The sequence below is a fragment of the Pseudorasbora parva genome, chromosome 22 (assembly GCF_024679245.1).
Source record: "Pseudorasbora parva isolate DD20220531a chromosome 22, ASM2467924v1, whole genome shotgun sequence".
Taxonomy (NCBI): domain Eukaryota; kingdom Metazoa; phylum Chordata; class Actinopteri; order Cypriniformes; family Gobionidae; genus Pseudorasbora; species Pseudorasbora parva.
The window spans coordinates 32,081,472-32,095,362 of NC_090193.1; the positions used below are offsets into that span (position 1 = coordinate 32,081,472).

The 13,891-nt window shown below is 38.3% G+C and overlaps 1 protein-coding gene across 1 annotated transcript in view; it reads left to right on the top strand.

Annotated features, from left to right (window-relative positions):
- Positions 1-13,891, top strand: part of thsd7bb (thrombospondin, type I, domain containing 7Bb) — a 74,834-nt gene that overhangs the window by 47,351 nt on the left and 13,592 nt on the right. Inside the window, exons 8-14 of the mRNA XM_067432424.1 lie at positions 5,843-6,034; positions 9,122-9,362; positions 9,454-9,569; positions 9,672-9,804; positions 10,584-10,687; positions 12,422-12,613; positions 12,694-13,002. Coding sequence (XP_067288525.1) covers positions 5,843-6,034; positions 9,122-9,362; positions 9,454-9,569; positions 9,672-9,804; positions 10,584-10,687; positions 12,422-12,613; positions 12,694-13,002 — 1,287 coding nt within the window. The remainder of the gene's footprint in view (positions 1-5,842; positions 6,035-9,121; positions 9,363-9,453; positions 9,570-9,671; positions 9,805-10,583; positions 10,688-12,421; positions 12,614-12,693; positions 13,003-13,891) is intronic.

Below are 13,891 nucleotides of genomic sequence, written 5' to 3' on the forward strand. Positions count from 1 at the left end.
GCCGCTGTGGTGCGTCTAGATTTCTAGGCTAACTTTTTCCTAGCAAGTGCATTAAATTGATCAAAATACAGTAAAGACATTTATAAAATAGAAGGTTTATGACCGACCACAAACTTTTGAATGGTAGTGTATTAATTTTCCTTGAATGGTAAACAGCAGCTAAGACATTCTGCAAAATATCTCCTTCCACGGCACAAAATCATCCTGAAAAAATGCATGAAGGTGATTAAATGATGGGTTTACATAACTATCCCTTTAATAATCTTTCTCAATCCCATCATTCTTCTCCTTCATCCCTCTAATTACTTTCAACCTTCTGTTATCCCCATCCTCAAACTCTTCCGCGATTAGTTATTTTTACTCGCATTAAGCAAATGATCAGCTATCTTTTAATCTCCTCTCATCTCTCCTCTCCTCCCAGCGGCTGTGTGGCATATTTCTTATCTGTCTTCTGTGCTTCTCATTGAAATGAGTTTAAGATCAGAACAGACAGACAGATCCGTGTCACAGTGTTGCACTACGGTTTTGACACACAAATGCACAGAGACACACGTTTCAAAAAGCCTTAGCAGTCCTCTAAGGTCTGCCATTGTAATGCCACTCATCCATGTCAAGTGCCGTTGCATGTGTTGTCCATCAGCAATAAGTATAGGAGTGCTTTTAAGGGGTTTATTTATTGATTGATTGATTTATTTATTTATAGTTTATTTGATAGGGACAGATACAGTAAACATAGATTATCTTCTTTAAGCGAGTAGTAATTTTTATAGCCAAAGGCTAATTGGCAACACCTGTCCCTAGAAGGGCTTTTCGCATTTAAATATTACACTAGATGGAAATGAAAAAGAAAAGAGTAAAGAGAAATAACAATACATCGAATACAATTAAATGAATATGTTTTGATGTGTGATTACTCGTGGTCACACTGTTGTTGCTGTACAGCCAGGATTTTGTCTTTTTTTTTTTTGAATGTAGTCTTTATCTCAGCAGGGAGAGCATTTCATTGGATAGCTCCTTTCACAGAAAAAACTGTTTGAGTAAAAGATGTTCAACAAAATGGAACTTTACAGTCTCCACATGTAGATGCTTTCGTAGATATAATGGTTTGCAAAAAAGTGACTCTGGGGCAAGTCTATTCAGATATTTAAACACAAGCTTTATATAGCTGGAATTATATACATTTATAAGGTTTAAGATTTTGTCCATAAAGGTGTCATGAACTGGCTTTGTTATTTGAAATTCTTTTTATAAAAGTGATGATGTTTGTGTAGTTCTTACATTCAAAAACATCATAATGAATATGGAATAGGCTATTTTGTACCCTGACGCTCAGTTTTTATGAGTGTACCGCACTGATGACCTGGAAGTAAACGCCCACGGCTATGATTGGATAAGATTAGCGTATTTAATAATCTTCAGCTCCCCTGTCAGTACACGTGTGGGATTTTTTTGAAAGCATGTGGGAAAATGCCAACCGGAATGAATTGCCCACAGGGTTTGCAAAATATCTTTATCAATCAGACACAATGATTTATCTCTCATCCCCCCATGCTTGATTGGAATATTTTTTTTATTACTTGGCCCGCCCGATCAGTGGATATAACGCGAACCGTACACACACGCACGCATGCGCACAAGCCTCACAGTTTAAAACTTCCAAGATTGTATTTTTCCTTCAAATATCAAGTCAAGAGAGTGAACAATGCACGTTTAAAAAAAGGAATGTTATTTCACTATTTAATCAATAGATCAAAATCAAATGATCTGTATCAATGCAGCACTATTACATATAAAAAATACATTTTTGCTTCATTCATTAATGTCTCGCAATGTCTTCCCAACGTGAGCTGTATATTCAATAAAAATAAAGTTCATCCATGCATTCATAATATTGGAATCCGAATGAAGCTTATGCAGCATGTTTATTGCTGCATTAAAAGTTGGATCCAGTTTAGCTTTTTGTAGGCCTGTGTCATGCCAGACATGAGTCAGGGGCTACAGAATCAGGCGTTGTTCTTCCTCTGTTAAGGCGGTGTTTCACCAAACTCTGTCCTCAAGGTGAGGCATATTCTGTGATCGATCGTTTTCTGGGCCTGGTGTCCAGTGTTACCACAGTTACTTTGAAAAAGTAATCTGATTACTCCTTTAAAAAGTAACTTAGTTACTTTACAGATTACTTGATTTTAAAAGTAACTTAGTAAGATTGCAAGTTACTTTATTAGTTGCATTCAGCAGTTGCCGACAACACTTCTGCAATCTCAGCATAGAAATGACAACCATTTTTGCCAACACTCACTTTATTGGAAGTGCATTTTTAACAGTAACATCATCAATGTATCTCTTGTATCTTTTTTTACAGAAAAGCATATGGATTTGGTTTTATTTGTATTCAGTGTCAAACCGGATCAGTTTAGCCAAATTTACACTTTCTCAAGACTTTGTGTTAATTTACTGCCGATTACAGCAGGGTTCTTGTCTGCCACATAAACCGCAGTGTCGTCGGAGTACATCTCAGGACAGACTTCAGGAAGTTCATTCATGTGCAGTTCATTCATGTTCTTTCATGTACATGACTAGACATGTTGGAGCTGGAATTTTACATCTGACACACACACATGCATTAAACCTGACAGCGTTATGCTCCCAGGATGCATTTAGAATGTTCTGCAAAATGCAAAGTAAAGCTGAAATGCCAAAGCCATTAAAGGTAGAAGTGCAGTTGATTTAAAGTGATAATCTATTCTTGCTGGAGATTTGAGTTAAAGTCACCTTATCTAACTTTCTTATTACAGCACTAGATTACATCCCAGCCGTTCAATGAATTTATAAAATGTACACTAGATTTTTACATATTTTTAAGAGAACATAAGTGGTTTTCCCTATCATCATGATGATAAAATACAATCCCATACAGAAAATAAACATGTTCAAAATACACAAAAGGCCCAAAGATATATTGTTATAATATATATTTTACTTCCTCATATTTGGAACTTTATATATTGAAGCATGGACTCCACTAGAGCCCTGACGGTGTGCTATGTTATCTGATGCCAATATGTTAGCGGCAGATCCTTTAAGTCCTGTAAGTTGTGAGGTGGACTATCGATGGATTGGACTTGTTTGTGTTAAGTACATCCCACAGATGCTCGATTGGATTGAGATCTGGGGAATTTGGAGGCAAATTTGTTGTGCTCCTCAAACCATTCCCATTGCCTCAAACCATTTTTGCTTTGTGGCAGGATGCATTATCCTACTGAAAGAGACCACAGCCATTCCAAATACCGTTTCCATGAAAAGGTGTACATGTTCTGCAACGATGCTTAAGTAAGTGGTACGTGTCAAAGTACCATCCACATGGATCAGGACCCCTGGTTTCTCAGCAGAACATGGTAAATGGTAACCGATGCCATCCACGTTATATAAAAGAAACCGTGATTCATCAGACCAGGTCACTTACTTCCATTGCTCCATGGTCTAGTTCTGATAGTCACGTGCCCAATGTTGGTGCTTTCGTGGGTGGACAGGGGTCAGCATGGGCACCCTGACTGGTCTGCGGCTATTCAGCCCCATATTACACAACAAACTGCGGTGCACTGTATATTCTGACACCTTTCTATCAGAACCAGCATTCAATTCTTGAGCAATTTGAGCCTGTAGCTCAATAATCTAAGTAGCTTGTCTGTTTGATGCTCCCCACATGCATCAATGAGCCTTGGCCGCCCATGACCCTGTCACCGGTTCACCAATGTTCCTTCCATGGACCACTTTTGATAGATACTGACCAGTGCAGACTGGTAACACCCCACAAGAGCTGCAGTTTTGGACGTGCTCTTACCCAGTCGTTTACCCATCACAATTTGGCCCTTGTCAAACTCTCTCAAATCCTTACACGTTCCCTTTTTTTCTGTTTCTAACACAACAACTTTGAGAACAAAATGTTTACTTGCTGCCTAATATATCCCACCCACTAACAGGTGCCATGATGAAGAAATAGTTATCACTCCAGTTTTAGTGACCTAACCATGTTTGATGTTTATGAAGTATAGTGTGCTATTGAATCCTGTTGTCTATCAACAGTCTTGCAGTTCTGATGCACTATAACTCATTTTTAATGCTCTAGGTATATAATCACTCTGGGAAATTGCTTCTTCCAACAGTGCAAATAGCTGAAAAAATCTCTTGTCTGTCACGTGAAAAGAAAATGAAATAAACCCTTATAACACAACGGAAAAAGATGATGATTACAGAGGTCATAAAAATAGATTTTAAGAGGTGTGCATCTTCAGATTAAAAAAAAATGCTCCTTCTGTACATTTATATCTTAGGCAACGAATACAATTCAGAGAGATTGATTTTTAGGGCCTAACATCAATTGGAGAAATGTTGCCCTTCTTGCATCTGATATGTAATGAAGAAATGAACCATTGCGCCTCAATATCTGATTCTCAGAGGAGAGTCTGTCTCGGTTTATTACTCGCCTTTAATCTTTGTTCTTTTATCTCACAAACAACCTGAAGAGCATCTTCTACTAGTTGATTCTGTGCTTGTGTATATGTGTCTATTGTTCATTCCAATCTCACAAATAAAAAGATCCTCTGCTAGATTGTTTTTCTATACGTGAGTTGATCTTTCCTCACTGAGGTAGTGGTTATAGAAGTATTGAGTTTAGTTTTTAAGTATTAAGCCCCAACGTTTTAAACATTGACTACACTAAATATTATCATAGTTATGATTAAAACAAGAACTGCATTTACTGAACATATTTAATTAAGTTTATTAATAACCCTTGCAATTTTTCTTGTTTTAAGCAGAAAACTAACAGCATGTGGTGAGGTTAATGATTTAAAAAAGTGCCAATGAATATTGATTTAATTATTCAATTTTTTTAGAAGCATTTACGACACACTTCAGAGTTTTTTCCAAACTGAACTGAGTGGAGTTTAGCGTTGCTATTTTACTTCAGCATTCATTAGCAGATAATTATTTTCAAGCTGTCTCTTAATTAAAAAAGTACCTTAATGTTGCCCAATCATGGTCTTTGAGGAAAGAATAGAGCAATCAGGTTGCTATTAAACATCTTATTTGCATATTATTCTACTTTAATTAAAGAAAAGTGGTTGTTAGGTGCAAGATAATAGGAAACTGAGAGATTCCCGTACTTAGAACAAACCATGATAATTATTTCAGTGCTATAACTTTGTTTCTTAGCAATTTATTTAACTGCATATTTTCTTGTGTTGTATAAGACTAAGATGTTAATTTAATATGCGTGTTTATTGAGAAAAAAATGTCATTTATGAATGAAAGTGAGAAAAGATAAGCATATGTTGATATAAATAAAGAAAATTAGAAAGAGAAAGTACTCCAAATTGGCAGGCTAATAGGTCCTTAGTTCAGTCTGCTTGCAATCACATCATTCTCTTTATAGGGCACAGCTGATTGGTTACTGCTGTATCAGTAGCCAATGAGCCTGCATGCTCAACCTTTAAATACTTGGTCAGCATTTGCTATAGTGTAGCGTGCTTTCAGAAACCCTCCACCTTCCCCAGCTCCACCTGTCTAGATCTGCTATGGGTAATTCATGTACGCTATATTGTACAGCAGCAGCATGTCTAACTTGCTTACAGAAACATGTTGTGTATGCATTATATTGTAAAAGCATCAGCAGCTTAGCAGATCTATTCCGCCAAGACCAAACTTATCTTTTGTCAAACTTAAACATTTTCATATCCATTACCAGTACCATTGCCATGACAGAACTAATGATAACTAATGTTACCCATTCTTTTCTGATTAGATGCTTTTAATCAAACTTTCCGCCTTCCTCTTTGCTTTACAGGTGAGCCAGTGGCTAGTGATCAATGCCCAGGAGATCCTCCTCCAGTCCGGCAGCTATGTGAGATTCCCTGTCCAGGGGACTGTGTGCTGGGACACTGGGGTTCCTGGACATCCTGTTCCCAATCCTGCTCCAGTAAACACCAAGAAGGGAAACAAAGTCGTTCACGTCTTGTTCTGGCTCTTCCTGGGGAGCGTAAGTTCAGTAAGACTAAACATTTGGAGTGTCTATTCACGCGCAGAGGCAATTTACACTAACTCCGTCCACCATTGTCTGATTGTGCCAGACAAAATTTCAAAAGAAACCCATCTGATAACGGGATAAGTGGTGTAGAATGAAAGCTGCTTTCATGCTACCGTGACTTTATCGCTGCATGTCACCAGTGGCTGGCAGTGAGGTCGCTTGTGGCCGTTCCACTACTGGTTGCCTAGTAATGTTTTGTGTTTGACATTCATAATGTTCCTCATGTTGTAGACTACAAATCACAGATATTGTTTTCTTGATGCTACAAACAAATATCTTAGGAACTAAATTCCTAAAAAGAAAGTTACTGACTGCTAAAATGATATTCTCCATCCAGCCGCGACACTCCACTACTGTTAGTTGTCCCAAAATATGATGTTATGGTTATGTGTCTTATGAAATAATATTGTGAGCACTCTAAGAGAATAAATAGCAAACACACGATACGAAAGATATATGAAAACACGTTTGAAACGTAATGTTTGTTGGAGTTATTGCAGAAAGTGCAGCTCTCATATACTGGGCTTTATTAAAGCCCTTTTTTAAAATTCTTTTAGTTGAATTATTCACAATGCCTCTTTTTTTTAAATCTCTAGACTGTGATTTACTCTGAAACTCTGAGTCCAAATCTCTAATCCCCTTTTCAAAACCTTGTTCTATTAGTCTGTCCTGTCATCCCAGGTATGTTTCTTTTATGCAAGTCCTCACAAATCAGCTCTTTTCCATGAATTATACATTCATTCTTTATGACACACTTATCAAGGACATACCCCCTATTTGACCCTTCAAGCACATGGCCCTTTGTCCTTAAATTTGTACATGCGTGTGTGCGTGTGTGTGCGTGTGCGTGTATGTGTGAGCGTGTGTGTGTGTGTGCCCTTGTTTATATTACATTGTGTCCCCATAAGGATAGTAAAACCTGAGATCACCTAGATGGTCCCCACTTTTCAAAAGGCTTATAAATCATAAACAATGTTTTTTGAAAATGTAAAAATGCAGAATGTTTCCTGTGATGGGTAGGTCTAGGGAAAGGGGCAGTATAGGGTGATAAGTACATGTTTTTCTAGCCTGGTGGGGACTTGAATGTGTGTGTGTATATATATATATATACACACACACACACGTCCTTCTCAAACAATTAGCATATTGTGATAAATTTCATTATTTTCCATAATATAATGATAAAAAATTAACTTTCATATATTTTAGATTCATTGCACACCAACTGAAATATTTCAGGTCTTTTATTGTTTTAATACTGATGATTTTGGCATACAGCCCCTGAAAATCCAAAATTCCTATCTCAAAAAATTAGCATATTTCCTCCGACCAATAAAATTAAAGTATTTTTAATACAAAAAAAGTCCACCTTCAAATAATTATGTTCAGTTATGCACTCAATACTTTGTCGGGAATCCTTTTGCAGAAATGACTGCTTCAATGCGGCGTGGCATGGAGGCGATCAGCCTGTGGCACTGTTGAGGTGTTCTGGAGGCCCAGGATGCTTCGATAGCGGCCTTAAGCTCATCCAGAGTGTTGGGTCTTGCATCTCTCAACTTTCTCTTCACAATATCCCACAGATTCTCTACGGGGTTCAGGTCAGGAGAGTTGGCAGGCCAATTGAGCACAGTAATACCATGGTCAGTAAACCATTTACCAGTGGTTTTGGCACTGTGAGCAGGTGCCAGGTCATGCTAAAAAAACAAAATTTTCATCTCCATAACGCTTTTCAGCAGATGGAAGCATGAAGTGCTCCAAAATCTCCTGATAGCTAGATGCATTGACCCTGCCCTTGATAAAACACAGTTGACCAACACCAGCAGCTGACATGGCACCCCAGACCATCACTGACTGTGGGTACTTGACACTGGACTTCAGGCATTTTGGCATTTCCTTCTCCCCAGTCTTCCTCCAGACTCTGGCACCTTGATTTCCGAATGACATGCAAAATTTGCTTTCATCCGAAAAAAGTACTTTGGACCACTGAACAACAGTCCAGTGCTGCTTCTCTATAGCCTAAAAGTGGCTTGACCCGGGGAATGCGGCACCTGTAGCCCATTTCCTGCACACGCCTGTGCACGGTGGCTCTGGATGTTTCTACTCCAGACTCAGTCCACTGCTTCCGCAGGTCCCCCAAGGTCTGGAATCGGTCCTTCTCCACAATCATCCTCAGGGTCCGGTCACCTCTTCTCGTTGTGCAGCGTTTTTTGCCACACTTTTTCCTTCCCACAGACTTCCCACTGAGGTGCCTTGATACAGCACTCTGGGAACAGTCTATTCATTCAGAAATGTCTTTCTGTGTCTTACCCTCTTTCTTGAGGGTGTCAATGATGGCCTTCTGGACAGCAGTCAGGTCGGCAGTCTTACCCATGCTTGTGGTTTTGAGTAATGAACTAGGCTGGGAGTTTTTCAAAGCCTCAGGAATCTTTTGCAGGTGTTTAGAGTTAATTAGTTGATTCAGATGATTAGGTTAATAGCTTGTTTAGAGAAACTTTTCATGATATGCTAATTTTTTGAGATAGGAATTTTGGGTTTTCATGAGCTGTATGCCAAAATCATCAGTATTAAAACAGTAAAAGACCTGAAATATTGGTGTTGGTGTGCAATGAATCTAAAATATATGAAAGTTTAATTTTTATCATTACATTATGGAAAATAATGAACTTTATCACAATATGCTAATTCTTTGAGAAGGACCTGTGTGTATATATGTATATATATATATATATATATATATATATATATATATATATATATATATATATATATATATATATATATATATATATATATATATATATATATATATATATATATATATATATATTCCCCTGACACACCCAAGCACACACACATTGATGTCAGTTAAATATGATGTTAAAATTTACATTTATATGCAGAATAATATATGAATATTGTGTAAATGGACAAGTAATAATTTAGTTTTTATAACATTTCTGCCATATTACAGTTGCAGTTATACATAGGTATGGGATATAAAAAAATAGAATAATCCTAAGATATTTTGTTTGGTTGAAGATGGAAAGCCATGTCCTCTGGCTCCTGAGCTGGAGCAGTGGAGACCCTGCGGCACGCACCCATGCACAGTGTTCTTCTGGGAAACTTCACCTTGGCATCCCTGTATGCCAAACACCATCACAGACGAGAGTGACGGTAACCGCACAACACAGATGGAGAATGATGCCACCTGCGGTACAGGGATACAGATGCGCCAAGTCATGTGCAGGAGAATGGGGAATGGACACGTACTGCCAAAACGGTAATGAAACAAAGATTTTCATCATTTTATATTTTGTGTGGATTTCTATGATGATAATCTCCATTTCCATCATGTCTTGACTGTACTTCAGGTGTCCTGAATCCTCTCGTCCTGACTCATTACGGTCTTGTCCTTTACCCTGCAAAACTGACTGCATCGTCACACCTTTTAGTGAATGGAGTGCCTGTCCCTCTTCCTGTTTATCAGGTAAGCACATATTCCGCTAACACTAACTACATGTCCTAATCATGCATAACTTGAAAAGCTTTATGTATTTTTCCTATACTGTATTCATCTTTGCTTCTTTAGCGAATGCTTCTGGCCCAAATCAGTCCCGCCATAGGATCATTATCCAGAGACCTGCTAACGGAGGTCAAGAGTGCCCAGACACTCTTTATGAAGAGAGAGAATGCGATCCATCTCCTCTGTGCCCAATTTACAGGTAAAGAGAGAAATGGTTTCATCATTTAAATGGAAAAAGTTGAACTTTTAATTTGAGAGCCAGTTAATTTGGCCAGTCAAGTTCCTCCACACTAAACTTGCTCATGCATGTCTCTATGGACCTTGCTTTGTGCACTGGTGTGCAGTCATGTTGGAAGAAAAAGGGGCCATCCCCAAACTGTTCCCACAGAGGTGGGAGCATGAAATTGTCCAAAATGTCTTGGTATTCAGAGTTCCTTTCACTGGAACTAGAGGGCCAAGCCCAACCCCTGAAAAACAACCCCCCACACCATAATCCCTACTCCACCAAACTACACTTGGCACAATGCAGTCAGGCAAGTAGCGTTCTCCTGGCAACTGCCAAACTCAGACTCATCCATTCGATTGCCAGACAGAGAAGTGTGATTCGTCAAAAAAACGGGGGGAATCAGTTTTAAATCAGGAAACTATAATCCGTCATAATTAACTTGATATCAACATGTATACATAAATGCCATTTGAACTCGGAATAGGATTTTTATTTGTTTTTCGTTAGGAAAACTGTAAACTGATTTAAAAATGTCCGCATTCATACAATTAGGAAAAACAATGAATATAAAAATTAATAAATGTAAATCTTTACAACGTACACTTTAAAACTAGTAAAACATGTGGTGTCACTCCATTAAAACGTGCTAATGCGTAGCCCTACTAGATGTGCCAACAAAATGTTTATAAGATGTAATTGGATATAAGCCAGACACTGCAACATGTTTTGTGTGCACGGATGTCTCCTGGCAGATGGCAGATCCACCGCTGGCATCAGTGCGTTCTGGTACCTGATTCGGTAAGGCAGGCTGTGGGTGGGCCCGCAGAGGCATGCGGTATTGGCCTAGAGACAAGAGGTAAGTGACAGATTAGGATCTCTGTATGATTTAAAGTTTTATTAGGGAAGTTCTGCAAAATCAGGGTTACTGTAGGACGATAACTTATCTTAGCTATTCAGAGGGACTTCTGGGCTGCTTGAAGGTTTCTTTCCGGCTGTTTTCCTCATATTACCGTCTTATAGAAAGTTGTCAAAATGTCAGAGAGGACACATAGCGTAGTATGACATATGACATCTGTGTCTCCGAGCTGTTTTAAAATGCCCTGCTGGTGCTTCATGTAAATTTAATGGCAAGTGCTGGCCTATCAAGACTCAGAAGGGTTCCTTTCAAAGCGCGGTTGGCAATGTACGGGAACAAATTAAATTCTGTCACTTTTAGAAAAGGGATCTGTGCACTTATAGGGATTGGAAGTTTGGGCATTATTTACTCACCCTTATGTAATTCAAAATCTTTGGAGCAAAAAAAAAAATTGAGTATTTTTTTGACCGTACAATGTCCATACAAAAACAACACTGGACCCCTTTGGCCTTCAATGCGAGGATGAAAAACCGACATTTTTCAAAATATCTTCTTTTGTGTTTCATGGAAGAAAGAAAGAGGAAATGATGACAAAATTTTCATGTTATCACATTAAATGGATGTTTAATTATGTTTGACACAGGGTTATTATAGTTAACGGAAACTAAAACTAAAACATTTTTTTTTTTTTTGCTTTAAATAAATGTTAAATAAATATGAAAAATATATTTTTATTTAGTTTAACTTAAACTACTGAAATAACAAGAGCTAAAACTGAAATAACTATGCAGACATATTTTTTTTAAAACAATTACAAGCACCCAACAAAGTTACTAAACTACTTTAGTAAACTACTTTAGTAACAAAACTACTAACAACTAAAATTAAAATGGAAAATATAGAAATAAAAACTAAATTCAAAAGCCCCGCTGTAGTCAATTACTGTATCCCTTAAAACTCATATTTGATCACCAAAATAACTTTTTATAATTTATAAATATATAATAACAATGTTCTGTGAATTTTTTTAATGTCTTAAAATAGTCTTGAATGTAACTATACCCTTGCTTCATTTAGTATACGTATATTAATTCATATCCAAATTAGCCCCGCCTCCACTTACTTGTACCATAGCTGATCCACTCTGTAAACGTTACTATAATAAGCACTACTACACAATGGCAAGTGGAAATAATTCAGCCATATATGTTTGATCCTGAAACTGATTCAGAAGTAGAAGTGAATTATACAGGCTCTTCTACAAGTCGATGTAACAATGGTAATGCGTTTTATGTATTGATCTTTACAACGTTGAACACAACGGTTATAAATAGGATTAGCCTTTTGCTTGATTATGTTATCAAACAGCTAATAATGTGTTTCTAATGGTATGCAAACATGTTCCTATTCGCCAGTCAGACAGCTGCCTTATAAAAATCAGCATCCTTACAAACGTTTTGAGCCGGCATATAGTTCATCTTAACAGTGTAATGCATCATATACTTATTCACCCGCTATATTACTAACATAGTTACATGTTACATAGTTAATGATATGCTAAAGCCTGCCCACACACACGTTGACGGGATTGGTTACATAGAGAACACCAGCGATTTCAAACCGTGTTTTTGAGTTTCATTGAGTTCCAAGTGCAGTTTTAAGGAGAAAATATTCAGCTATGGTGTTGACTTATGAATTTGTCCTTTCTCTTTTTCCTCTTTGTCATGTTTGCAGAGGTCTTGTGTGTCGGTGCAGAGGATTCTCCTGCAGACATGACGGACTGCGTGAAGTGGGCAGGAGTGATGCCCGCCCCTGTGAGGGAGTGCCGTGTGCCATGTAGAGATGAATGTAGCTTCACGTCCTGGAGCAGATTCACCCAGTGTCAAGGCTGTGGAAGTTGGCGCACTCGTTCCCGATCTCTGATAGGTAATGTGTTACCTGACTGCGTTCTGATTATCACAAGCGCACACACAGCATCCAAGCTCCCTTTCCGTCCAAACTCTCAGGTCGCAGTAAGAAGCGCTGGCGGTGCCAACAGGAGGAGCTGTTTCCTCTCCTGGAGAAAGAAGCCTGTCCCTGTTCTGAATTTCACACCAAGCCTAAAGGTCCCTGGTCTTCTTGTTTGCTCTCCCCAGCAAAGAATATTGCTGGCCATCCTTTCATCCAGGGAGTTTCCCACCAAAGCCAAAAGACAGTCCAGGACTGGCGAGCTCAGAGGAAGAACAGCGAGTGTGGGCACGGGAAGCGCTACAGAGCTCTTGCCTGTCTGGATCATCTGGGGAAACTGGTGGAGCCAGATCTCTGTAGCAGCCCTGGTGATGTGCTCTTCAAAAAATATTGTATTTAATATTTTGTGTGTGTGTGTATGTAATATATATATATATATATATATATATATATATATATATATATATATATATATATATATATATATATATATATATATTGTATTGGTCCCCCTTTTGCTGCCAAAACAGCCCTGACCACTCGAGGCATGGACTGCACTAGACCCCTAAAGTGTGCTGTGTATCTGGTATATGTTAGCAGCAACAAACTGTGATGCACTGTGTATTCTGACACCTTTCTATCAGATAGTCTGTTTGATCGGACCACACGGGCCAGCCTTCGCTCCTCAGGTGCATCAATGAGCCTTGGCCACCCATGACCCTGTCGCCGGTTCACCACTTTTCCTTCCTTAGATACTAGATAGATACTGACCACTGCAGACCGGGAACACCCCACAAGAGCTGCAGTTTTGGAGTCGTCTAGCCATCACAATTTGGCCCTTGTCAAGCTCGCTCAAATTCGAACGCTTTTTTTTTTTTGCTTCTAACACATCAACTTTGAGAACAAAATGTTTACTTGCTGCTTAATATATCAAATACACTAACATGTGCCATGATGGAGATAATCTGTGTTAGTCAATTAAGCTGTGTGTGTGTGTGTGTGTGTGTGTGTGTGTGTGTGTGTGTGTGTGTGTGTGTGTGTGTGTGTGTGTGTGTGTGTGTGTGTGTGTGTGTGTGTGTGTGTGTGTGTGTGTGTGTGTGTTCCTTGTTTGGCAAAACTTGTGAGGACACAAATGTCCTCACTTATATAGTAAAATATGAATATATATATATACCTATATATACACATACACACATAAATATTAAATATCTTTTTTTATGAACTTTACTATTATTATATATACTATATATTAAGTGC